Source organism: Mobula birostris, chromosome 1 (genome assembly GCF_030028105.1).
Source record: "Mobula birostris isolate sMobBir1 chromosome 1, sMobBir1.hap1, whole genome shotgun sequence".
Taxonomy (NCBI): Eukaryota; Metazoa; Chordata; class Chondrichthyes; order Myliobatiformes; family Myliobatidae; genus Mobula; species Mobula birostris.
The window spans coordinates 205,368,312-205,393,031 of NC_092370.1; the positions used below are offsets into that span (position 1 = coordinate 205,368,312).

The window sequence follows — 24,720 nt, forward strand, 5'->3', positions numbered from 1 at the left end:
CAGTGTGAAGTTTGCTTCCAGAATTTGCTGGTATTTAGTTGAATTCATTCTTCCCTCTACCAGTGAAATGTTCCCCGTGCCACTGGCTGCAACACAAGCCCAAAGCACTATCGATCCACCCCCATGCTTAACAGTTGGAGAGGGGTTCTTCTGCACCCTTTTTTCTCCAAACATACCTTTGCTCATTTCGACCAATAAGTTCCATTTTAACTTCATCAGTCCACAGGACTTTTTTCAAAATGCATCAGGCTTGTTTAGATGTTCCTTTGAACCTTTTGCATAGTTTGCCATGGCCCTCACAGTCCCCCGACCTAAACCTCATCGAGAATCTGTGGATAGACCTCAAAAGAGCAGTGCATACAAGACGGCCCAAGCATCTCACAGAACTGGAAGCCTTTTGCAAGGAAGAATGGGTGAAAATCCCCCAATCAAGAATTGAAAGACTCTTAGCTGGCTACAAAAAGCATTTACAAGCTGTGATACTTGCCAAAGGGGATGTTACTAAGTACTGCCATGCAGGGTGCCCAAACTTTTGCTTTGGGTCCTTTTCCTTTTTTGTTATTTTGAAACTGTAAAAGATGGAAATAAAAAAGTTTTCTTGCTTGAAATATTAAAGAAATGTGTCATCTTTAACTTTCTGCTTTTTGGAAATCAGTTCATCTTTTACTTGCTAAGCTATTCACAGTAACAGAAATTTTGACCAGGAGTGCCCAGACTTTTTCATGCCACTGTATGTCTGCCGTTTTATATCTAGTTAGATATTGAACACTTGTTTTTACCACTGACATTTAATTTGTATCTTATACTTGTTTTGTTTGCAGATGGAAAACAAGAAGAAAATATGAATCCTAACTTGACTCGTATCTTCCATGACTTTATTGCTATCATGCCTATGGTAGCCCAAGTGAACCAAATAAGTGAAGAACTTAACAGGGTACATTTGCTCTTTTTCTTGAAGAAGTCAAATAAAAACATCCTGTCTCCATAATTTAATCCTGCCTCAACACAGCGATTTCCAACATAAAAATACAAAATTGCTGTCATAGTTTATGTGGCCTGCACTATAAAATGGAGACAAGGATACTTGTTCCCCTACAAATGATTGCCAGTCTGTGCAATTTAGGTGATGAACTTAGTTCAGTATTAATATCCATACCTATTGAGTCGGCAACTTGAAAATTTAAGATGCATATCCGACAGAACACAAGCAAAAATGGTATGGCCACTAGTCCATCTTTCAAGTCAGTACCTAGAAATGAATCCCTGATCATTAGCACTGCATGTGGCATTTAGACCTATCAGCTTGTTATATGTTTCTTCTGGCTTTGATGAAATGAATCTTGGAGGCAGAATATAATGGTAATATGAGGAAGAAAATGCTGTAAAAATTCAAAAGTTCTGGCAGGATCGGTGAAAAGAGGAACAGGATTATTGTATCAGACTGAAGACCTTCATAAGAACTTCAAAGAAGAGTAAAACCTCTCCTTCCCAATTCCAATAAGGGATCTTTGAACTCAAATGCTTTCACACAAATTCTTTCTGGTCTGATGAGTATGTACAGCATTTTCTGCTTTTATTCAATATTTTCAACATTGCAGTTGTATTTTATTTTCCTACAATGCTAGTATATAATAGTTTAAGCAATTCTGACTTGGCATGAATATCCAGCCAAATATTTTGCACTTCATGAAGCAAAATGAATTTAATATATCTTAAAATACCACTCAAAGAAAAGCAGGGGAAATCTCCTGGTGACCTTTCTGCTAGTATTCTTAAATAAAATTAAACAAAACCTGATTCTATTATTTCCCATCAGGGGAAATCCCATTGCCGGAAGGGTGAAAGATAGTCAATGCCATCTTGACTGGCTCGCAGTTAATTATAATGACATTTTTGTAGAAACACTGAATTTTCCCAGCTTGCACCCTTGGGGCAAGAAACAATCCTTAGGACGCTGGGTGACATCTTGTACGCGAAAAGTTAAGGGAAATATATTTGTTTTTAATAATGCAGTAGCAAATTAATAGCACATATTTGTTTTTCCATAGCCTGTTACCTTTGAACTTCAGGTGAAGAATTTGACATCAACAGATGCAAAGGGTGAAGAGTTAGAAAAAGAAATTACAATAAAGGTGACGAACAAAATAAACAAGCAGGTGAGTCACATTGGTAGCAATATTGTTTATTGCTGTTCACACAGGATTTCATTTCCACTTATTTACTTATCGCAACTCCAAAGAAGTTTGACTTATTAAGTCGTAGCATGTCCCAGAAGAACAAACCCACCAGGATTGTGCCAACTTCTGTATGTTTCTCTGAAGCTTATTCTTTCTTACATGGCCTTCTACTCCACTTTGATTATTTTTTCCATTACCTCCACCAAGATGTATTTTATATCAGCCAGCTAACCTGGCAGCATGTCTTTGGAATGTGGGAGAAAATTGGAACAGCTAGTAATAAGTCTTCAAAACTCACAGAGACAGCACCTGAGTTGAGGATTGTGCTAACTACTGCGCATACAGTTCACGGATGAGGTAACGAGCTTCATCTGGAAGTGTATCGAGGATGTTGTCCCCCAGAAATCGGTCAGGGTCTATCCAGACCAGAAACCCTGGATCAACAGTTCCATGCGAGTGGAACTTATCACACGAGACAGAGCTTACATAGTCAGTAAGCAACAGGAGCTTAAGAAAGGCAGCTATGATCTACGCAAAGTCATCAAGGCAGTGAAACGACAATACGGGGACAAGATCCAGACACAACTCTCCGCCAAACCGCATATGCAGCTTATGGCAAGGTCTGCACAGCATGGCAGACATCAAAGCGAAGCACAATGGTGCTGCCAACATTGCTGCCTCTCTCCCAGATGAGCTCAATTTTTTTTACGCTCGGTTCAATGTCGCCAACACTGAGCCCCCGAGGAGAGCTGCCAAAGCAACCTGCACCTTCGTCATCTCTGAGGCTGAAGTACACAAGTGTTTCCAACAGGAGGACAGTTGCAAAGATGCGGGACTGGACGGCATCCCAAGGTGGGTACTCAGGATATGCGTGGCACAACTGGCAGGTGTGTTTACAGACATTTTCAATCTCTCCCTCTCCCAATGTAGAGTGCCCTCCTGCTTCAAAACATCCACCATTGTTCCCGTCCCTAAAAAGAACAAGGTAAAGTGTCTGAACAACTGGCGTCCTCTTGCATTCACCTCAATAATAAGCAAATGCTTCGAGAGGCTGGTCGAGGACTACATCTGCAGCATGCCGCCATCCACACTGGACTCCCTACAATTCGCTTACCGACACAACTGATCACCAGATGACCCAATAGCCACAGCTCTACACACCGTCCTTACACATCTCGAGAAGAAGGATGCTTATGTGAGAATGCTGTTCTTGGATTACAGTTCAGCATTCAACAACATAATTCCCTCCAGGCTCGACAAGAAGATCAGAGACCTTGGTCTTCACCCTGTATTGTGCAGCTGGATCCTGGACTTCCTGTCAGATCGGCAGCAGGTGGTAAGAGAGGGCTCCCTCACCTCTGCCCCTCTGACCCTCAACACAGGTTCCCCTCAGGGCTGTGTCCTAAGCCCCCTTCTTTACTCCCTGTATACCCATGACTGTGTCACCAACCACAGCTCCAATCTGCTAATTAAATTTGCTGACGCCACTACATTGATTGGCCTTATCTCAAATAATAACAAGGCAGCCTACAGAGAAGAAGTCGTCACCCTGACACAGTTGTGTCAAGAAAACAACCTCTCTCTCAATGTCTAAAAAACAAAAGAGCTTGTTGTGGACTACAAGAGGAATGAAGACAGGCAAACCCCTATTGACATCAATGGATCTGGGGTTGAGAGGGTGAATAACTTTAAGTTCCTTGGCATACACATCATCAAGGATCTCACGTGGTCTGTGCATACCGGCTGTGTGGTGAAAAAAGCACAACGGTTCTTCTTTCACCTCAGACGGTTGAAGAAGTTTGACATGAGTCCCCCAAAGAGGAGGAGGAGAAGATGGCGGCGTGACGCAGCACATGTGGCCTCTCCAGTGAATGATATCTGTAATCTGTCAAGCAGGGTACCGTGCACAATCCTGATTTGATGGAGACAGATGTGAGAGTACGGAGGAACATCCAGAGAAACTTCTGAAATGCCCGCTTCGCTGCCGTTGCTACTGTGTGGTAACCGGAATCTCCGGAGCAGAAGGCCCCGAATCCTCGGATTTGCTTGTTTCGGTGGCCGGGGCGAGGTTGAAGGTGCTCGGCAGAGGATGGCGCTTGGGAGGCTGTATCGGTGGGGCTGGTTGGAGGCTCGAAGTTTTCGGATGGACGGACTCAATGTTGGGTGTGGTCGGGTGCTTCCAATGCATTGGCAAGTTGTTGGTGCCTGGAGGTTTATGGCAGGGAGTTTCTCCCTTTTGCCGCCTGCTATCGGGGACTCAGGAGTCAATCAGGACTTGAGACTTTTTTTTTACCGTGCCCATGGTCTGTTCTTTATCAAGTTATGGTATTGTTTTGCACTGCTGTAACTATATGTTATAATTATGTGGTTCTGTCAGTGTCAGTCTTTGGTTTGTCCTGTTTTTCTGTTAGATCACTCTGGAGGAACATTGTATCATTTCTTAATGCATGTACGCATTTCTAAATGACAGTAAAAGAGGACTGAGTGCTCTCATAATCTAAAAAAAAATCCTAAGGACTTTCTACAGGGGCATAATTGAGAGCATCCTGACTGTCTGTATCACTGCCTGGGAACTGTACTTCCCTCAATCGCAGGAGTCTGCAGAGAGTGGTGCCGACAGCCCAACGCATCTGTAGATGTGAACTTCCCACTATTCAGGACATTTACAGAGACAGGTGCTTAAAAAAGGCCCGAAGGATCATTGGAGACCCAAGACACCCCAACCACAAACTGTTCCAGCTGCTGTCATCCGGGACACTGTACCATAGCATAAAAGCCAGGACTAACAGGCTCTGGGACAGCTTCTTCCACCAGGCCATCAGACTGATTAAGTCACGCTGATACAATTGTATTTCTATGTTATATTGGCTGCCCTGCTATACATACAATTTATTATAAATTAATATAAATTGCACATTGCACATTTAGATGGAGATGTAACGTAAAAATTTTTACTCCTCGTGTATGTGGATGTAAAAAATAAAGTCAATTCAATTCCTTATCATGCAACCCTCTATTATGCTAATACAAATTTAATTTCTAATCTGCTAATATATTTTCCAGATGAATGAATTCAGTACTACCAAATAAAGGTACTTACTTTCTAAAATTGTATCCCTCATGAAGTATTGTGCAGTAAGTTATCTGACATATTTAGATATGCTGGTAGAAGATTTGGTCTGTGTTTCACATGCTTCTAGCCTCATACAATGCACCCCCAAGCAGGCAGCAGTGTGAATGACTAACACCTAATTTTCAGATAAATTAAAGATGGGCACCATTTGCAGTCTTTCCTATGCTATGAATAGTGCAATGATTATGTACATTTTTTAAAAAAACAGATGTTTGAAAGGACATGAATAAAAAATAAATCATTGAATTAATGCAAACTTAAATAATTTAAATTTTTAAAAATGACCTCAAAGTCACGAATCATAGAATCTGAGTCTTCTCCTCATTTTAACATGAGACATGTGGGAAAGATCCATATTATGACAGGATGTGAGGGATGTGGCAATATCGTACAAGCTGTTGCACTGCTCAGGAGTGGCAGGCCTGAGAAATGAGGGGAAGTGATTTTGCCAACATCATCTATATCGTGTATATTTAACACCTTCTTCCTCCTACATTTATCATGCTGATGAATAATTAACTACATTGCATTGGAAAGATGAGCAGAGATTCCATCCAAAGACAATATGTTGCCTTTTCTTCTCTTTGGAGGTCTTCCTGGTGTGAATTAAATTCATTATCTGATCAATGAGAACTCTGTCTATTCCATCTAGAAGTAGATAACAATATAAGATATAGTGACTAAAGAATCGTATGGCCCCTTGAACGTATTCTGCCATCCAGTGGCTAATCTGATCTGGTCTCACAATTTCTCTGCCTGTTCTCAAGAATTTATCTGTCTCAGCTTCGAAGGTATTAGATTTCACCAAACATGCTTTCAGCGTCTAGCTTGACAAGTGCCTTGCCAGTTTCAATAAAATCTCCTCTAAAGCCTGACTGATTTTTTCAAACTTTAGTCAATATGGGTCTAATTGTGCAACTGTTCCTTGGTGCCTTTACCTCACTGCGCCCAGCCCAAGTGTATCCCTCATTCAATAACGAGACACAAATGTACAGAGTAAGCCACCTTATAAAGCATGAAACTGCGTATGCAGTTTTTTTGTGTTTTTAAGTAGGTCAGCAGTTTCTGTGGGGAGAGAAACAGATTTTAGCATTTCAGGTCCACAACCATTTTATCAGATTCAGAACCTTGGTATTTCTAAAAGTTTTCTGTTTTCTTTAAATATTTTCAGTACTGTTGTTTATTTCCCATATTTTTGTAATTCATGTCCTTGAAGCAAACATTCAATTTGTCTAACGACTGCTGTAACTGTTTGCATACTGCGTGCATCGTGTACAAAGACACTTGGAACTGTCTGTAATGTAGTGTTCTGCAATCTTTCCTCATTGATGGATATTCTTGGTCTTGCTTTTGTTGTTTCTACTTACATGAATAATCTCAGAATTCCTGGCATAGCACTCCACCTGCCAATAGTTTACCTACTCAATAACAACCTAAAGGTCTTCCCATCTTTCTTTCTAACCACTTCATAAATTTGCTTTCCAGTTCACGTTGGGCAATATAACTGTTACAAATACTGGTTAAAGAGTATTAGTGACTCCTTGCAACAATGCACCTCTGAAGCATGGGTCGGGATTTTGCCACATGAGAACTAGGGGCATGATCTGGCACTCCTACTGGGTAGTGCTTACATACAGTATGTGTGAATTCAAATACTGACCTAGATACTGGTTTAATCTCCAGAAATTGTAATGTCACATTCTTCAGTAATATAATCAATGACTTCACTCATTTGTGGCTAACACAGAAAACTATGACATCTCATCATTGCTGCTGATTCATTAATATCCTTCGGTGAAGGGGACCTGATGCTTGGATTTGAACCTATTTGTTTAGTGCTTGATTTCCTAAACTTGTACATCTTTCACGTGCTAGACTTGTTCAAACCAACAACTTGCCCAGGCATTTTTTTTTGTGTAGGGAGGTCTATAAAACAGAATGTGGCTGAAAAATGGAATGGCTATTGTTTTTTATTCAAGGTGGTCATATGGACACAGGACAAATTCACTGATCGAAAACTTCTAATTGAAGACATTTACCAGAATTTTCTAGAAAATGGAACAGTACACAACAAGATGGAACAAGACCCATTTTGGGATCCTGTTGAGACCTTGCATCTTGGAAGGTAAATTTCAAAGAGCATTTACCGTAGAGTGTTCTTATTAAACTTACGGTTGATTATTGCCAATGTAATATTTTGAGGTAGATTTTATTTTGGCCCAGAAGTGATTTTAGTTTACTTTATATTATGATGTTTCTATAATGTTAGACTTTTTATAAAAAGGTTAACTCTAAGATATATGTAGGATATCTGTGCTGTCTTTAGGACGTGTTTGTAAGAAGGCCAACAATAACTTGCATGTACAAACTTGAATGCAGATTGCCCCAAAAGGAAAGGGTCACAGAGGATTAGAGAGGAGTTGACAAAGCTTAGAGTCTAGGTAGTTGATAGCACTGCTGCCAATGATAAAGCAGCTTAAAATTGGGTAATTGCATCATCTTGGAAGTAGTTTTCCTTGTGCATCGGGTAAGCATCTGCAGATTTTCTCTTGTTAATAATAAATGGCAATGTTTCAGAGTTATATGAAACTTCATTGTCCAAGTGGACTTCATTTAGTGTCATACAGCATGGAAACGTGCAAAAGTGAGTGCGAGGTGAAACATCTGCTGATACAACTACAGATACCTCCTGTCTTTAAAGATGCTTACAAGGTGACACTGGCTTGCATCAACACATCACTACGCTGCTGAGGCGCGTCCCTCTGACCATTGGTTTCCATGAAACACAAATCAGCTGGACGTGTCTTGAGGGATGCATGGCCCTTTTAGCAGCGACTTTGCTGCAGCAGGTCAACCAGCTTGGATTGCTGGTATCCATGCCAAAGTGAGTAGGGTTGTCTAAGCCCGCACTGTATAGTCTTGGTACAAGTTTGGCTGCCTAGGTTTGGTGAGATTGTGCATGTGATTGATTGGGAGACAGATTTATAGTTGGAATAGGCAGGGGGCAGAAATGGCAGATTGTTTGGCGATTGCTGGGGAACTGAGGTGGTGAAGGCAGATACAGATAGGTGATTCACTCGAAGGGAGTCCACCTTGGGTTCCCAACAACACACCAAGATCTGCTGGGCAGAAACACTGACAGAAAATGTTGATAATATCCAGCAGGTCCGGCAGCATCTGTGGAAAGAAGAAGAAAGCTAATTTTTCTAATTGAAAAGTCTTCTTCAGAATCCTTTGTCTCAGACCTCAAATGTTAAGTTTATTTCTCTTTCCATAGATGACATCTACAGCTGGGTGTTTGCTGAAATTTCTTCTTTTGTTTCCAGTTCACAGCATATGCAGTCATTTTATCTTCATCTGGTCATGCAGGAGCACTTTAAGTGAAGATGAGTTGGCCTTCGCTAACACAATGAGGGCCTGTATCTCCATGAGTCACTGGAGCACAGAACACCACATGTGTGTATTTCTCCCGGTATTAGCCAGACAAACAAGAGGATGATCTAGAACAGGGGTTCCCAATTTTTTTTTGCCGTAGACCAATACCATTAAGCAAGGGATCCATGGACGCCAGGTTAGCAACTGTAGATCCAGAAGAAAAGTTGCGTACACTGTCACTCAAATAGCAAACCCTTGAGTTTGAATTTCTTTTTATTGGTGCATAGGGATTAGATGCAGAAATGCATAAAACATGAGGTATCTAGTCTTTAGGTGTTTGTGTATAAAAATGGTAAAGCAGGGCATCAGTAAAATGGCTACTTGTGCCAGTTTCACCAAGATGAACCAACGTAAATATTTTGCAGTGCCCATGTGTGGTTGGAGACGTTGGCATATTGCATAACCTATGAAGACCAGGTGGATGTCAATAATCATCATGGAAAAGAAGAAGCAGTTATACAGGTCAGACTGCTTCCCTGCACACCAAGAGGAGAGTAAGTTCAAAACACTACTTCAAAATGCTAACACTATTAACATGAGTTAAGTGAACGAAACCTCCACTTTTTAAAAATTGATACTGAAATGATGTTCTGCATAGTATAAAAGAAAACTTTACAAAAAAACACGAAATAATAGAAACATTCGGCAGGTCAGGCAGGATGTTTGGAGAGAGGAACAGCTATCAGTTTGATGACCCTCAACAGGACACTATCTGCTGTTACCTCCTCGGGGGGAGTCGCATAGCTTGTGGGTTGAAGGGGCGAGCGGAAATATAAACATGATTAGATTTTATTCTTTTATTGTTTATAATTAGATTGGATTTTACAGGTAGCCTGGAAATTAAAAGCCTCTGAAGGGGTTGGGAACATTTACTTAGTTAATCTAGAGATAGGGTGTGGGATAGGCCCTTCCAGTACAATGAGCCGCAACCCACCTATTTAACCCTAATCAAATCACAGGAGAATTTTCAATGGCTAATTAACCTATGAACCGGTCCACCTTTGGAATGTGGCAGGAAACCCACATGCTCATGGGAAGTACGTAAAAACTTCATACAGAGGGTGTTGGAATTGAACTCTGAACTCCAAGGCCCCAGAGCTGTAATAGTGTTGTCTTATTACACTATGTGACTTAGTGGTTACATGACTATGATTATGGTGTTCAGTAAAACTAGGACTGGTATATACATTTAATAATTCCATTTACATAGCACCATTAATGTACCAAGAGCCAGAGACCTGGCTGTCCTGAAGATATAAGGGGCTCAAAAGATTTCAAGATTTAAAGATCGAAAGTGCATTTATTATCAAAGAATATACAAATTATTCAACTTGAGATTTGTTTGCTTACAGACAGTCGAAAAGCAAGGAACCCAAAAGAACCCAATTAAAAGAAAGCTAAGACCAGCCCCTGGTGCCAACAGAGAAAGAGAAAAACAGGCAAAACAAATCATGAAAACAATAGAAGCAAGCAGCAACAGCATTCCGAACCAAAAGTAAAATAGCCCAGATTTCTTGAACTGATATGGAACAGGAGCAAATTCTTGAGGCAGGGATAAAGAGACTATATAGTGATTTGCAAATAAAGAAAAGAATTTTAAAATGAAGATGTGCAGCTCAGTCAGCACGGATTAATAATGAACATATAACCAAGCACTAGCTGGAGATCTGTGATAAAACAGAAAATGCTGGCAAAAGCAGAGCAGATCTAATGCCATCTGCGAAGAAATAAGTCAAAGTTGTGTTTTGGCTTGATGACCTTTAATGCTCATTGATCGAAATATTAATTATCTCTAGCTCCACAGATGGTGCCTAACAGACTGAGTATTTCCATCATTATTCTGTTTTGTGAAGAATGGAGGGGCCTTAAGACACAGGTGCAAGTGTTTAAGATGATTTCAGAATAATGGATACATGGGAAAAATGGAGATTTGATCTATTGTAGAAAAAAATCCATAAAGAATATTAAAACAACATTCAATTGTGAGGTGGTAACGTTCACTGGAATGTCAGGACTAAAATGTATTCTGTGTTGCAGGGATCAAATGGATATGTGTTGCTGTTGCATTGTAGGTTGCTGGGCATTGGCCCCTCCGTCCCCAATAAGACCATTAGACACAAGTCTTCCTTATCACCTCCTTCATTAGACCATAATGCATAGTAGCAGATTTAGGCCATCCGCCCATCAAGTCCACTCTGCCATCCCATGATGGCTGATTCATTTTTTTTATCAGACCCATTCTCTTGCCTTCTTCCTGCAACTATTCAAGAACCAATCACCCTCTGCCATTTGTGGCAATGAATTCCACAGATTCACCACCCTCTAGCTAAAAGCAATTTTTCCTAATCTCTGTTCTAAAGGGACATTCTTGTATTCTGAGACAGTGCCGTCTAATCATAGATTCTCCCATTATTGGAAGCATCTTCTCCATGTCCATTCTGCACAGGCCTTTTGACATTTGGTAGGTTTCAATGAAATCTCACCTCATTCTCCTAAATTCCAATGAGTACAGGCTCAGAGTCATCAAACGCTCCTCAAACATTGACCTTTTCATTCCCAGGATCTTTCTCGTAAGTCTCCTTTGGACCCTCTCCAATGCCAGCACAACATTGCTTAAATATTGGGCTCAAAGCTGCTCACAATACTTCAAATGCGGTCTGATCAATGCCTTATAATACCTCAGAATTACATCTTGCTTTTATCTATCTATCTATCTATCTATCTATTTATTTATTTATTTAGCAGAACGGCGTGGAATAGGCCCTTCGAGTCAAACCACCCCAGCAACCTCACAATCCCAAAGAATCCTGACCTAATCACATGACAATTTATAATAAAGAGTTCACCTACCCAGTTTGTCTTTGTACTGTGGGAGGAAACCAGAGCGCCCTTTATCCATTCTTCTAATCTGCCCAAATCCTTCTGCAGACTTCCTGCTTCCTCAACCCTACCTGCTTCTCCACCTACCTTAGTATCATCTGCAAACTTGGCCACAAAGTCATCCGTTTAGTCATCATTAACATATGGCATTAAAAGTAGCAGAGCCATTACTGGCAGCCAACCAGAAAAGGTCGCTTTTATTCTTGCTCTTTGCTTTCTGCCAGTCAGACAATCTTTTATCGAAGTTACTACCTTTCCTGTAATACCCTGGGCTCTTACACTATCTTGTTCTGTAGCCTCATGTGCGGCACCTTGTCAAATACCTTCTGAAAATCCAAGCGAACAACATCCACTGACTCTCCTTTGTGTAGCCTGCTTGCTATTTCCTCAAAGAATTCGAACAGATTAGTCAGACAAGACTATCCCTTAAGGAAACCATGCTGACTTCAGCCTAATTTATCATGTGCCTCCAGGTACCCCAAAATCACATCCTTAATAATGGATATCAACAGCTTCCCAACTACTGAAGTCAGGTTAAATAGCCTATAATTTTCCTTCTTCTGCCTCCCTCTCTTCTCAAAGAGTGGAGTGACATTTGCAAAGTTCCAGTCCTCCAGAACCATTCCAGCATCTAGTGATTCTTGAAAGATCACTGCAAAAACCTCTATATTCCCTTCAGCTACCACTTTCAGAATCTTGCATTGTAGTCCACCTGGTCCAGGTGACCTATCTACTTTCAGACCTGTCCCCTTAGTAACAGCAGCTACACTCACTTTTGTCCCATGACACTCGAATTTTTGGCATGCTGCTAGATAGCCAGAATCTGTTGTTTTGGGTACAAATGATATATGCGCATTAATGAAAAAGCCTGAGCTTGAATTTATTTCCGTGGAGACAACATGCAGTTGCTTAACAGTTAAGGAAAGCTAAATCAATCACTGTCCAACTCATTGGTACCTAATACTATGTTAAAAGAAGGAATAGCATTGTGTATATAACAAATTTATTATGTTAAAGTATCTACTTCCAATTTGGTTTCTAAAAGCTGGATCACCTGAACTAAACCCACACACAATAGTTCTGAATTTTGTCAAAGTCTCATTTGTTTCCTCAATGACCTTAAGAGCCTGATTTTTTTCCTGGTCCTGATAGTCTTAACATCTGACTTTCTTTTCAAAATTAGTTAGAGAATAGTATTAGATAAGACTAATATTAATACGTACAGTATGTTTATTACTGTAACTGTGTCAGGCGTGATGGATAACTTGGTGATGTTACCAAGGCAGTAAAATTGTACACCCTGTAAGGTAACCAATCACTTGATGAGAATCCATAGCCATTAAAGTTTTCACAGTTGTGCACAAGCTCTGTAGTCATAACTGGAAGATTAATTCTACTTTTGAACTTTATTGTTTGATCTTGTGCTCTCATGCTTACCTTCAGTAATTATTTTTTGATACTAAACTATGAAATAATTCATCAAAAATGACTCAAGAATTTAATTTAGATATTTCTATTCAATAATATGTCATAAATTTGCTCTGATAGACTATATTGAGGATAATGAGTCACCCTTAGTAACCTAATAAAATGACGCTTTGACAGTGTATGTTTGTTATCTTGACTTTCAAATGAGATTAGTGTTTAAAATGAACCAAAGCCTACTTGTTATTGGATACACGTGATAAATGATACCAGGACCCAGTGATACCAGCAGGATGTGAGCATATTGTGTTCAGGGTGGCTATATGCAAGGCTACAGAAGGAACAGAGGCTTACATAATTTATCCAGACTGCCATCCCACTCTCTCCAGTGTTCTCAGTTTTATTTCAGATTTCTGATATCTGTAGTGCTTAACTTATCCAGTTTGCACCTCACAATTCCAAAACCTTTTTTTTCTTTCCCCCCTTTCTCCCAATTTTCATCACCAGGCAAATTGCGTGTGATTAACAGACCTTCACCATTTCTTCTTGGCCTGCACACCAACATTTCTGTTGCGCAGTTTCTTTTGGTCTCTATCCGACACAAACACTCACTTGGTTCTCTGCACCTATCTCCATTCTCTGAAAATTAGTCCATGTTGCTTAATTCTGATGATAGTTTCAGTGACCTGAAATGTTAACTGCTTCTCTCTCTGTTAATGCTGGCTGATCTGCTGATAATTTCTAGCATTTTATGTCTTATTTATCTATTTATTGAGCTGCATCATGGGATAGGCTCTTCCGGCCCTTTGAGCCATGCAGCCCAGCGATCCCCCGATTTAACCGTAGCCTAATCATACAACAATTTACAATGACCAATTAACCCACCAACAGGTACATTTTGGACTGTGGGAGGAAACTGGCACACCTGAAGGAAACCCACATGGTCATGGGGAGAACGTACAAACTCCTTAAAGGCAGTGATGGGAATGAATTGTAAAGCATTGTGCTAACCACTATGCCACTGAGCCGGCCCCATATACTCAGTCTTTGTCTTGGCAAAGGAATAAAGGAATAAGCAGCACAATCAGAGACTCACTGAATACAATGAGTAATATAAAGAGGGTCATTACACCGGGTGAAAGAAACAAATCCGTGGCAAAAACAAATATAATAATAGATCCTGTGTCTCTTTCATTATAGGTTAGTCTCCTGCAATTTTGAACACTTTTGTTTTGGGTATAATATTGACATTTATCCTTGGAAATATCTATTCATACATTATACATAAATTGCCTTGAACTTTCTTCAAGTATGCAGCCTTTGTAACCATTCTCCTACAACCAAGATTTTAAAGCCGAATTTGTAATGGAAGCAAAAGGGCAGTCACCCCATTCGTTTCTACTGGAGACACCTGAAATGTGAGCACATGGGAGAGGGTGATTTTTCAGTAGTAAATGCAACTAATTTGATGTGTACACTTTCTGCTTAGTCCACTGGGAGAGGAAACTGTCATCGTGAATCCAGATAATCTGCTGGGAAAACGCATGGACTTTCAAGTGGAGATTAGTCTGTGTTTAGGAGTGAAATGGATTCGAGAAAGCAGCAACAGAGGAGTTCAAGTAGGGTGAGAAATCCCAGTTTTCATCTACATACACAAAGGGTGCACGAGGGTGCCAAACACCTGAGGTTTCAATCCAATTAATAGCCAAAAATGTTTCCTCTTTGTATGTTTTCCGCTGGTCTCCTAAAAACAATGATAAAATTATAAAACTTTGATAGGATGTTTCTGCTTTTGTGAAACCTTGTCATTGTTTCCATCTGGTTTTGTGTAAAAAAGATTGAAATCTGTACATGAATAAACATAGTAAACAGCAAATGGAATGACTACAATCACCTGAATTAACGAATGCCACAGAGAGATTAATTATTGTTTTTATTTCTAATACCTTGCTTTATCTCATTACAATTTACTATTTGCTTTATTAACCATTAGTAATCTTTAAAGGTGTGTTCAGTTCATAGCTACCTGTATTTTAACCTGAAAATCTATAATTTGTTGGATTATTTCGATATTTCATCATTTTAGATAATGTTTTATTCCAGTTTCAAGCAGTCTCTGGAATGAGCTGATGGAACAGGACCAGATAGTGAGTGAGGTGGGAGGGTGAAATTTCCCTAACAATGAACAGTAATATTTTGTGATCGTTTTAACATTCTCTGTACCTTTGTGCTAGCCTTTTTGCAATTCAACACTAGGAAATCAAATGCTCCTGCATCTTTGAGCTCTGAAATCTCTGTAAAGTATATCCACCAATCTCTCCTTCTTCCACCACATGTTACATTTACGAAGAGCCCTGGTAAGTTTACCAAGCACGATTTCCCTTTCACAAGCCATGTTGACTATGCTTGATTACCTGGAAATTATCTAAGGTTAATTTAGACTAAAGTGAAGGTAAGGTTTGGAGCCGAGTAACCCTGGTAAAGTCTAAACTGGCCAACAGTGAGCAGTACACACAAAATGCTGGAGGAATTCAGCAGGCCTGGCAGCATCTATGGAAAAGAGTAAACTTTTCGTGCCGAGCCCCTTCTGAAACATCGATTGTTTACTCTTTTCCATGGGAAAGTGTGAAAGCAGTGGATTGACTCAAAGCAAAGGCTGAACGAGTTACAAAGAGAAAGGGTTAAGGAATGGGATGAGAAGAAGGAAGAACAGAATTCAAGGCAGGAATGAGAACAGGGCAAGATGATGAAGCAATAAAAGGCAACCAATAGCACAACTATTAACACTGAGTTAATTAAATTCAGTAATGTGCCAGATTATATTTGTGCAGTTATTAATTAGAGTTAATCATTGTTTGTTTTAAGGTTTTTATAAATTTGCTTTCAAAGTTACAGAGATAATTATGTTAATATAACAGTTATGGAGAACCCTGCCAGTCCAAATGTGTATGAGACCTACTTGAAGTGATTTACTGAAATCACTAATGCATGAAGTAGACACTTCAGAGAGATGAAGTACAGTTTGTAACAAAGAGTTTTGTAGATTAGTAGATTAAGAAATTTAATGAATTTGTCTTTGGTTAAACTTATAAGTACATCTTTTTCTGTTAGTAATTGATTGTAAACAGTTAGTTTAATGAAAGTAGATAATTGATGGCATTTGTAGATTTATTACATTTTAATGGAGAACGAGTGTAATGTATTTGAATATGAATGTGACTTGATAACTGCGTGCACGATGCATGACCTTGCCATGCTATTGTGCCACACTGTGCGGTCTGATTTGAGAATGACTGCCTTATTAAAGGATGTTCTGTTATTAGCTCTGTCTGGTCTAAACTACTGCAGTTGCAGCAGCAACATGAAAGAAACCCTAAGCCACTGTAAGCATAATGCCTCCGATTGGTACTTTCCTCTTTGGGTTATCCTGGCTGAGACCCACAACTTAGTCCCTGCTGTTGTGGAAGTGTTGCACTGAAGCATAATGAAATTTTCAAACCCTGATTCCCGCTGTGCTCTTTACCTAGCTATACAGTTGGCACTTAAAAGACTGCATCAACCCTGATGGTAGTTTAACATTCAATTGCAAAGATAAAGTGATGAAGAAAAATATTCCTTTATTTCCTCTATTTCCTGAGGAGACTGAGGTCCTTTAACATCTGCCGGACGATGCTGAGGATGTTCTACGAGTCTGTGGTGGCCAGTGCGATCATGTTTGCTGTGGTGTGCTGGGGCAGCAGGCTGAGGGTAGCAGACACCAACAGAATCAACAAACTCATTCGTAAGGCCAGTGATGTTGTGGGGATGGAACTGGACTCTCTGACAGTGGTGTCTGAAAAGAGGATGCTGTCCAAGTTGCATGCCATCTTGGACAATGACTCCCATCCACTACATAATGTACTAGTTGGGCACAGGAGTACTTTCAGCCAGAGACTCATTCCACCGAGATGCAACACAGAGTGTCATAGGAAGTCATTCCTGCCTGTGGCCATCAAACTTTACAACACCTCCCTTGGAGAGTCAGACACCCTGAGCCAATAGGCTGGTCCTGGACTTATTTCCTGGCATAATTTACATATTACTATTTAATTATTTATGGTTTTATTACTATTTAATTATTTATGGTGCAACTGTAACAAAAACCATTTTCCTCCAGGATCAATAAAGTATGACTATGACTATGACTATTGATATGAGTCAGATTCACACAACATGGTATCCCAAAGATCACTAATAGTAGACGTGAAACAGAAACAATTCCCAAACAAATAACTTGATTGAATTTTTTAACAAGAGAGATAGATGAGGGTAGGGCAGTGGATGTTGTCTACATGGATTTTAGTAGGCATGGAAACATAGAAAACCTACAGCACAATACAGGTCCTTTGGCCCACAATGCTGTGCTGAACATGTACTTACTTTAGAAACCCTCACGAAACCACCACGGTGGGCTTCACAGCTGAACAGGTGAGAAGACAGCTGAAGCGTCTCAACCCAAGCAAGGCTGCAGGACCGGATGGTGTCAGTACCAGGGAGCTCAAAGCCTGTGCCCCTCAGCTATGTGGAGTACTTCGCCATGTATTCAACCTGAGCCTGAGGCTCCGGAGGGTTCCTGTGCTGTGGAAGATGTCCTGCCTCGTCCCTATGCCGAAGACACCGCGCCCCAGCGGCCTCAATGACTACAGCCCGGAGTCATTGACCTCCCACATCATGAAGACCCTGGAGAGACTTGTTCTGGAGCTGCTCCGGCCTATGGTCAGGCCACACTTAGATCCCCACCAGTTCGCCTACCAGCCCCGACTAGGAGTTGAGAATGCCATTGTCTACCTGCTGAACTGTGTCTACGCCCACCTGGACAAGCCAGCGAGCACTGTGAGGGTCATGTTTTTTGACTTCTCCAGTGCGTTCAACACCATCCGCCCTGCTCTGCTGGGGGAGAAGCTGACAGCGATGCAGGTGGATGCTTCCCTGGTATCGTGGATTCTTGATTACCTGACTGGCAGACCACAATATGTGTGCTTGCAACACTGTGTGTCCAACAGAGTGATCAGCAGCACTGGGGCTCCACAGGGGACTGTCTTGTCTCCCTTTCTCTTCACCACTTACACCTCGGACTTCAACTACTGCACAGAGTCTTGTCATCTTCAGAAGTTTTCTGATGACTCTGCCATAGTTGGATGCGTCAGCAAGGGAGATGAGGCTAAGTACAGAGCTATGGTAGGAAACTTTGTCACATGGTGTGAGCAGAATTATCTGCAGCTTAATGTGAAAAAGACTAAGGAGCTGGTGGTAGACCTGAGAAGAGCTGTTTCCATCCAGGGGGTCAGTGTGGACATGGTGGAGGATTACAAATACCTGGGGATACGAATTGACAATAAACTGGACTGGTCAAAGAACACTGAGGCTGTCTACAAGAAGGGTCAGAGCCGTCTCTATTTCCTGAGGAGACTGAGGTCCTTTAACATCTGCCGGACGATGCTGAGGATGTTCTATGAGTCTGTGGTGGCCAGTGTGATCATGTTTGCTGTTGTGTGCTGGGGCAGCAGGCTGAGGGTAGCAGACACCAACAGAATCAACAAACTCATTCATAAGGCCAGTGATGTTGTGGGGATGGAACTGGACTCTCTCACAGTGGTGTCTGAAAAGAGGATGCTATCTAAGTTGCATGCCATCTTGGTCAATGTCTCCCATCCACTACATAATGTACTGGTTGGGCACAGGAGTACATTCAGCCAGAGACTCATTCCACCGCGATGCAGCACAGAGCATCATAGGAAGTCATTCCTGCCTGTGGCCATCAAACTTTACAACCCCTCCCTTAGAGGGTCAGACACCCTGAGCCAATAGGCTGGTCCTGGACTTATTTCCTGGCATAATTTACATAATACTATTTAACTATTTATGGTTTTATTACTATTTAATTATTTATGGTGCAACTGTAACGAAAACCAATTTCCCCCGGGATCAATAAAGCATGACTAGAAATTACCTAGGGTTACCGATAGTCCTCTATATTTCTCAGCTATATGTACCTATCCAGGAGTCTCTTGAAAGACCCTATCGTATCCGCTTCCACCACCGTCGCAGGCAGCCCATTCCACGCACTCACCACTCTCTGCGTAAAAAACTTACCCCTGACATCTCCTCTGTACCTACTTCCAAGCGCCTTAAAACTGTGCCCTCTCGTGCTAGCCATTTCAGCCCTGGGAAAAAACCTCTGACTATCCACACGATCAACGCCTCTCATCATCTTGTACACCTCTATGAGGTCACCTCTCATCCTCCGTCGCTCCAAGAAGAAAAGGCCGTGTTCACTCAACCTGTTCTCATAAGGCATGCTCCCCAATCCAGGCAACATCCTTGTAAATCTTCTCTGCACCCTTTCTATGGTTTCCACATCCTTCCTGTAGTGAGGTGACCAGAACTGAGCACAGTACTCCATGTGAGGTATGACCAGGGTCTTATAAATATGTTTAATCTTTATTAAATCTGCAAAACCTTAATATCATGAATCTACATTAAAGGAGGAAAGATACTAAATATTAATTCACAACAATATTATGAAACTATCCAACTCACAGAGCATTACCTTTATTAATGTTTGGTATAAATTTTGAATTTTATTATTCCATATTGTCATTCATCAAAAACCCATTGTAATAAAACATGTGTCTTTTTTGTTGCAGATTTATAATGTACAGTCTCCCTACAACATTCTATACCCCTGCTGTCTGGGATAATACTAACCCTCTCCTGGATTATTCAATGCATTTCACAATTGGACATGTTACACCAGATTTCCTCAGCTATCTGAAGACACATGCACTGGTCCTGGAGCTGTGGGGGCTGCAAGGTGTGTGAAATGAAATTCTGCCAGTGAATATTCACATTCAAGTTACTTTATCTATCTAGGCACTAGCCAATAACAGCATTTAGAAATAGAATATATTTGTAGAGGATAATAACCTTTAGTATTTTACTGTTCTTCAAAACTGGCCTGAGTTGTAAACATTCTGCTTGTTTTTTATTTCCTTAAATTTTAGTCCGTACCCTTTCACCTCGTTTTCCCCTCCACGATTGTCACCATCTGTAGCTCCGCCATTATTTATTTTTAAGAATTCTATTGTAAAATTACACTCAGTGGCTATTTTATTTGGTACACCTGCATGTTAATGCAATTATCTCATCAGCCAATCCTGTGGCAGCAACTCAATGTATAAAAGCATGCAGACATGGTCAAGAGATTCACTTGTTGTTCAGTCCAAACATCAGACTGGGGAAGAAGTGTGACCTAAGTGACTTTGACTGTGGAATGATTGTAGGTGTCAGAAGTGGTATCTCAGAAACTCCTGGCATTTTCACACATAACCTTCTCAAGTGTTGATAGAGAATGGTGTAGAAAACAAAATAAATCTAGTGAGCTGCTGATCTGTGGTAAAAACGCCTTGTTAATGAAAGAGGTCAGAGGAGAATGGCCAGATTGAGTCAAGCAGACTGGAAGGCAACAGTAACTGAAATAAACATGTGTTCCCGCAGTGGTGTGCAGAAGAGCATCTCTGAATGCACAGCACGTCAAACATTGAAGTGGATGGGCTACAAGCAGCAGCAGAAGACCATGTAATTCTTTGTGCAGCACTTAGTATATGTCGATGGCTGGTGCAACTCCCACCACTCAGTACCATTGCACACTAAATTGCTAAACTCCACTGTTATGCCACACTCCACTTACTGGTGAAATTCTGTTCTGTGTAAAACAAAAACCTTTCATTACCAAGGTTACATGAACCCTGATTCAACTGTGCCATTTTCAATAAGATGAATCAAATATTTTATTTATTGTTCCCTCTAATAATTCTCCAAGCGTTCTCTAATCCACCATCTTTGCCAATCCTCTGGCTAGATTTGATTTGTTGCAGTGCAACCAGCCTCACAAGTCTGCTGTCATTTTTGTCAGACAACTGTACCAAGAGTGTGCTAGGATAACGGGTAGTAACAGTTACATCCTGACAATATTCAAATTATTGTCAACTTGCATTATTTTAATAAGTAAATTGAATAGTAATGAGCTTTCTTCAGATAAAGCACAATTTCTGAAGCAAAAATTATAACTGCACAGTATGTGTTTGTGACTACTAATGGAACTGTATTTAGTGTTTCTAAATAGCGAGCTTTAATCCTGACATACCCCAGAGACTCCTATTTATAAAGCATCTTTTAGGACAAATTATGAAGTACAGGGAAGGTGCTTAACGTCAAGGAGATTGGAAGAAATCAACAAATGAATTTTTCCAGAGCACACCATTATGGATCAGTTACAGATCAGGTTTTCTAGTAATCAGCGAGCAAAGTGTGTGGCTGACTAGTAGGTAGCAGAACTGAACTCAGGCTCGATACAAAACTGAAAAGCATCTGTAGTTGGCATGGGTTGCAATATTTTAGAAACTTAGTAATGTACAGAACAGAAGTAGGGCTTTATGACCTACTGCATTCCTACTGACTCTGATGCCGAACTATGCTAATCCTCTGTCCACAAAAGGCCCATATCTCTCTAGGCTTTTTATATCCATATATCTATATGGATATCCAATTTTTTCTTATAACTACAATACCCCATTCCAAGCAACATCCTTGTGAACATAGAACGTAGAACAATCCAGCACAGTATGTGCCTTTTGGTCAACAATGTTGTGCAGATCTTGATCAATCCAAACTTTCCTCCCAAATAGCCCATAACCCTCCATGTTTCGTTCATCCATAGAACCATAGAACCATAGAAACTACAGCACAGAAGCAGGCCCTTTGGCCCTTATTGGCTGTGCCGAACCATTTTCTGCCTAGTCCCACTGACCTGCACACGGACCATATCCCTCCATACACCTCCCATCCATGTATCTGTCCAATTTATTCTTAAATGTTAAAAAAGAACCCGCTTTTACCACCTCGTCTGGCAGATCATTCCATACTCCCACCACTCTCTGTGTGAAGAAGCCCCCCTTTATTCCCTTTAAACTTTTCCCCCCTCACCTTTAACCCATGTCCTCTGGTTTTTTTCTCCCCTTGCCTCAGTGGAAAAAGCCTGCTTGCATTCACTCTATCTATACCCATCATAATTTTATATACCTCTATCAAATCTCCCCTCATTCTTCTACGCTCCAGGGAATAAAGTCCTAACCTATTCAACCTTTCTCTGTAACTGAGCTTCTCAAGTCCCGGCAACATCCTTGTAAACCTTCTCTGCACTCTTTCAACCTTATTTATATCCTTCCTGTAAATTGGTGACCAAAACTGAACACAATACTCCAGATTCGGCCTCACCAATGCCTTATACAACCTCATCATAACATTCCAGCTCTTATACTCAATACTTCGATTAATAAAGGCCAATGTACCAAAAGCTCTCTTTACGACCCTATCTACCTATGACGACACTTTTAGGGGATTTTGTATCTGTATTCCCAGATCCCTCTGTTCCACTGCACTCCTCAGTGCCTTACCATTAACCCTGTATGTTCTACGTTGGTTTGTCCTTCCAACGTGTAATACCTCACACTTGTCAGTATTAAACTCCATCTGCCATTTTTCAGCCCATTTTTCCAGCTGGTCCAAGTCCCTCTGCAGGCTCTGAAAACCTTCCTCACTGTCTACTACACCTCCAATCTTTGTATCAATCTTTGTACCAATCACATCTTTGCCAGAGAACAACCTGTCCCAATCCACGCTTTTTAGATCCTTTCTCATTTCTTCAAATTTGGCCTACTTCCAGTTCAGAACCTCAACCCTAGGACCAGATCTATCCTTGTCCATGATCAAATTGAAACTAATGGTGTTATGATCACTGGAACCAAAGTGCTCCCCTACACAGACTTCTGTCACTTGCCCTAATTCGTTTCCTATCAGGAGATCCAATATTGCATCCACTCTAGTTGGTCCCTCTATATACTGATTTAGAAAACTTTCCTGAACACATTTTACAAACTCTAAACCATCTAGACCCCTAACAGTATGGGAGTCCCAATCAATGTATGGAAAATTAAAATCCCCTACCACCACAACTTTATGTTTCCTGCAGTTGTCTGCTATCTCTCTGCAGATTTGCTCTTCCAAGTCTCATTGACTATTGGGTGGTCTGTGATACAATCCCACTAATGTGGCCATACCTTTCCTGTTTCTCAGCTCCACCCATAAGGACTCAGTAGACAAGCCCTCTAATCTGTCCTGCCTGAGCACTGCTGTGATATTTTCCCTAACAAGCAATGCTACTCCCCCATCTTTCATTCCTCTGCCTCGATCACATCTGAAACATCGGAACCCTGGAATATTAAGCTGCCAGTTCTGCCCCTCCTGTAGCCAAGTTTCACTAATTGCTACAACATCATAATTCCATGTGTCAATCCACGCCCTCAAATCATCCGCCTTCCCTGCAATACTCCTAGCATTGAAATATATACACCTCAGAAGATTTTTACCACCACTCACAACCTTTCTATCAGCGGATTTGCTAGAACTTTCAACATCATTTATTTTCACCATGTGCCTATCTAAGAGTCCCTAAAATGTCCCTAATGCAACAACCTATATCACAATCCCCTGCAATGTAGTCCAGGCAGTTAGTACTCTCTGTTTAAAAAAATAACCTACGTCTGTTATCTCCCCTAAACTTTCCTAAAAAGGATGGCCTCTGGTATTAGCCTGTGCCTCTCTGGGAAAAGGGCGATAGCTTTCGACTCTATTTATGCCTCTTATAATCTTTTAGTGCACACATCTATCAAGTCACCTCTCAAGCTCAAAGAGAAAAACTGTGGCTTGCTCATCTCTTATCCCTGTAACCTGCTGGTACACAGGATACAATACTCTAAATCTGGGCTAAACAGTATTTTGTATAAATGTAAAATGAAATCCCACCTCTTCTATTCAATGCCCTGGCCTATGAAGGTAAGCATACCGATACCTTTCTACCTGTGTCACCATGTTCATGGATCTATGGGCTTGCATCCCATTGTCTCTCCATTCATCAGCACTCCTAAGGTCCCAGCCACATTCTCTATATGTCCTAACAGAATCTGACCTCCCAAAGTGCACTAAGTTATTCTTACCTGGATTAAATTCAATCCACTTACACTCCACCTAATTTATTTACTAATGCACCTACATTCTCATCCATGTAATCATATCTATTATTCAACCTTCATGTATTAGTTACCTCAAAACACTCAATCAGATTTTTGAGAGATGATATCACCTTTGAGAAACCACGACAACTCATCTTTATCAGTACCTGCTTTCCCTGTGTGCATAAATCCTGTCCTTCAGATTTTCTCCACGGCTTTCCTACCATTGATCTGGTGATCTGGAGGCTTTCCTACAATAGTCCTGCCCTTTAGGAGAAGCTAAAGTCAGGTGTATCAGTATTACAGTGGAGTAGAGGGAACTACAGAGGCATGAAGGAGGAGTTGGCCAGAATTGATTGGAAAAGAACACTGGCAGTGATGATGGCATAGCAGCAATGACTGGAATTTCTAGAAGGAACTTGGAAGGCACAGGATATATACATCCCAAAGAGGAATGAAAGATGACGCATCCGTGGCTAACAAGGGAAGGTAAAGCCAAAATAAAAGCCAAAGAGAGGGCATATAATAGAGCAAAAATTAGTGGGAAATTAGAGGATTGGGA

The 24,720-nt window shown here is 40.8% G+C and overlaps 1 protein-coding gene across 1 annotated transcript in view; it reads left to right on the plus strand.

Annotated features, from left to right (window-relative positions):
- LOC140193985 (kinesin-like protein KIF28P) overlaps nucleotides 1-24,720 on the plus strand; it is an 88,453-nt gene that overhangs the window by 44,184 nt on the left and 19,549 nt on the right. Inside the window, exons 10-15 of the mRNA XM_072251255.1 lie at nucleotides 822-934; nucleotides 2,049-2,156; nucleotides 7,290-7,435; nucleotides 9,111-9,239; nucleotides 14,540-14,674; nucleotides 19,737-19,903. Coding sequence (XP_072107356.1) covers nucleotides 822-934; nucleotides 2,049-2,156; nucleotides 7,290-7,435; nucleotides 9,111-9,239; nucleotides 14,540-14,674; nucleotides 19,737-19,903 — 798 coding nt within the window. The remainder of the gene's footprint in view (nucleotides 1-821; nucleotides 935-2,048; nucleotides 2,157-7,289; nucleotides 7,436-9,110; nucleotides 9,240-14,539; nucleotides 14,675-19,736; nucleotides 19,904-24,720) is intronic.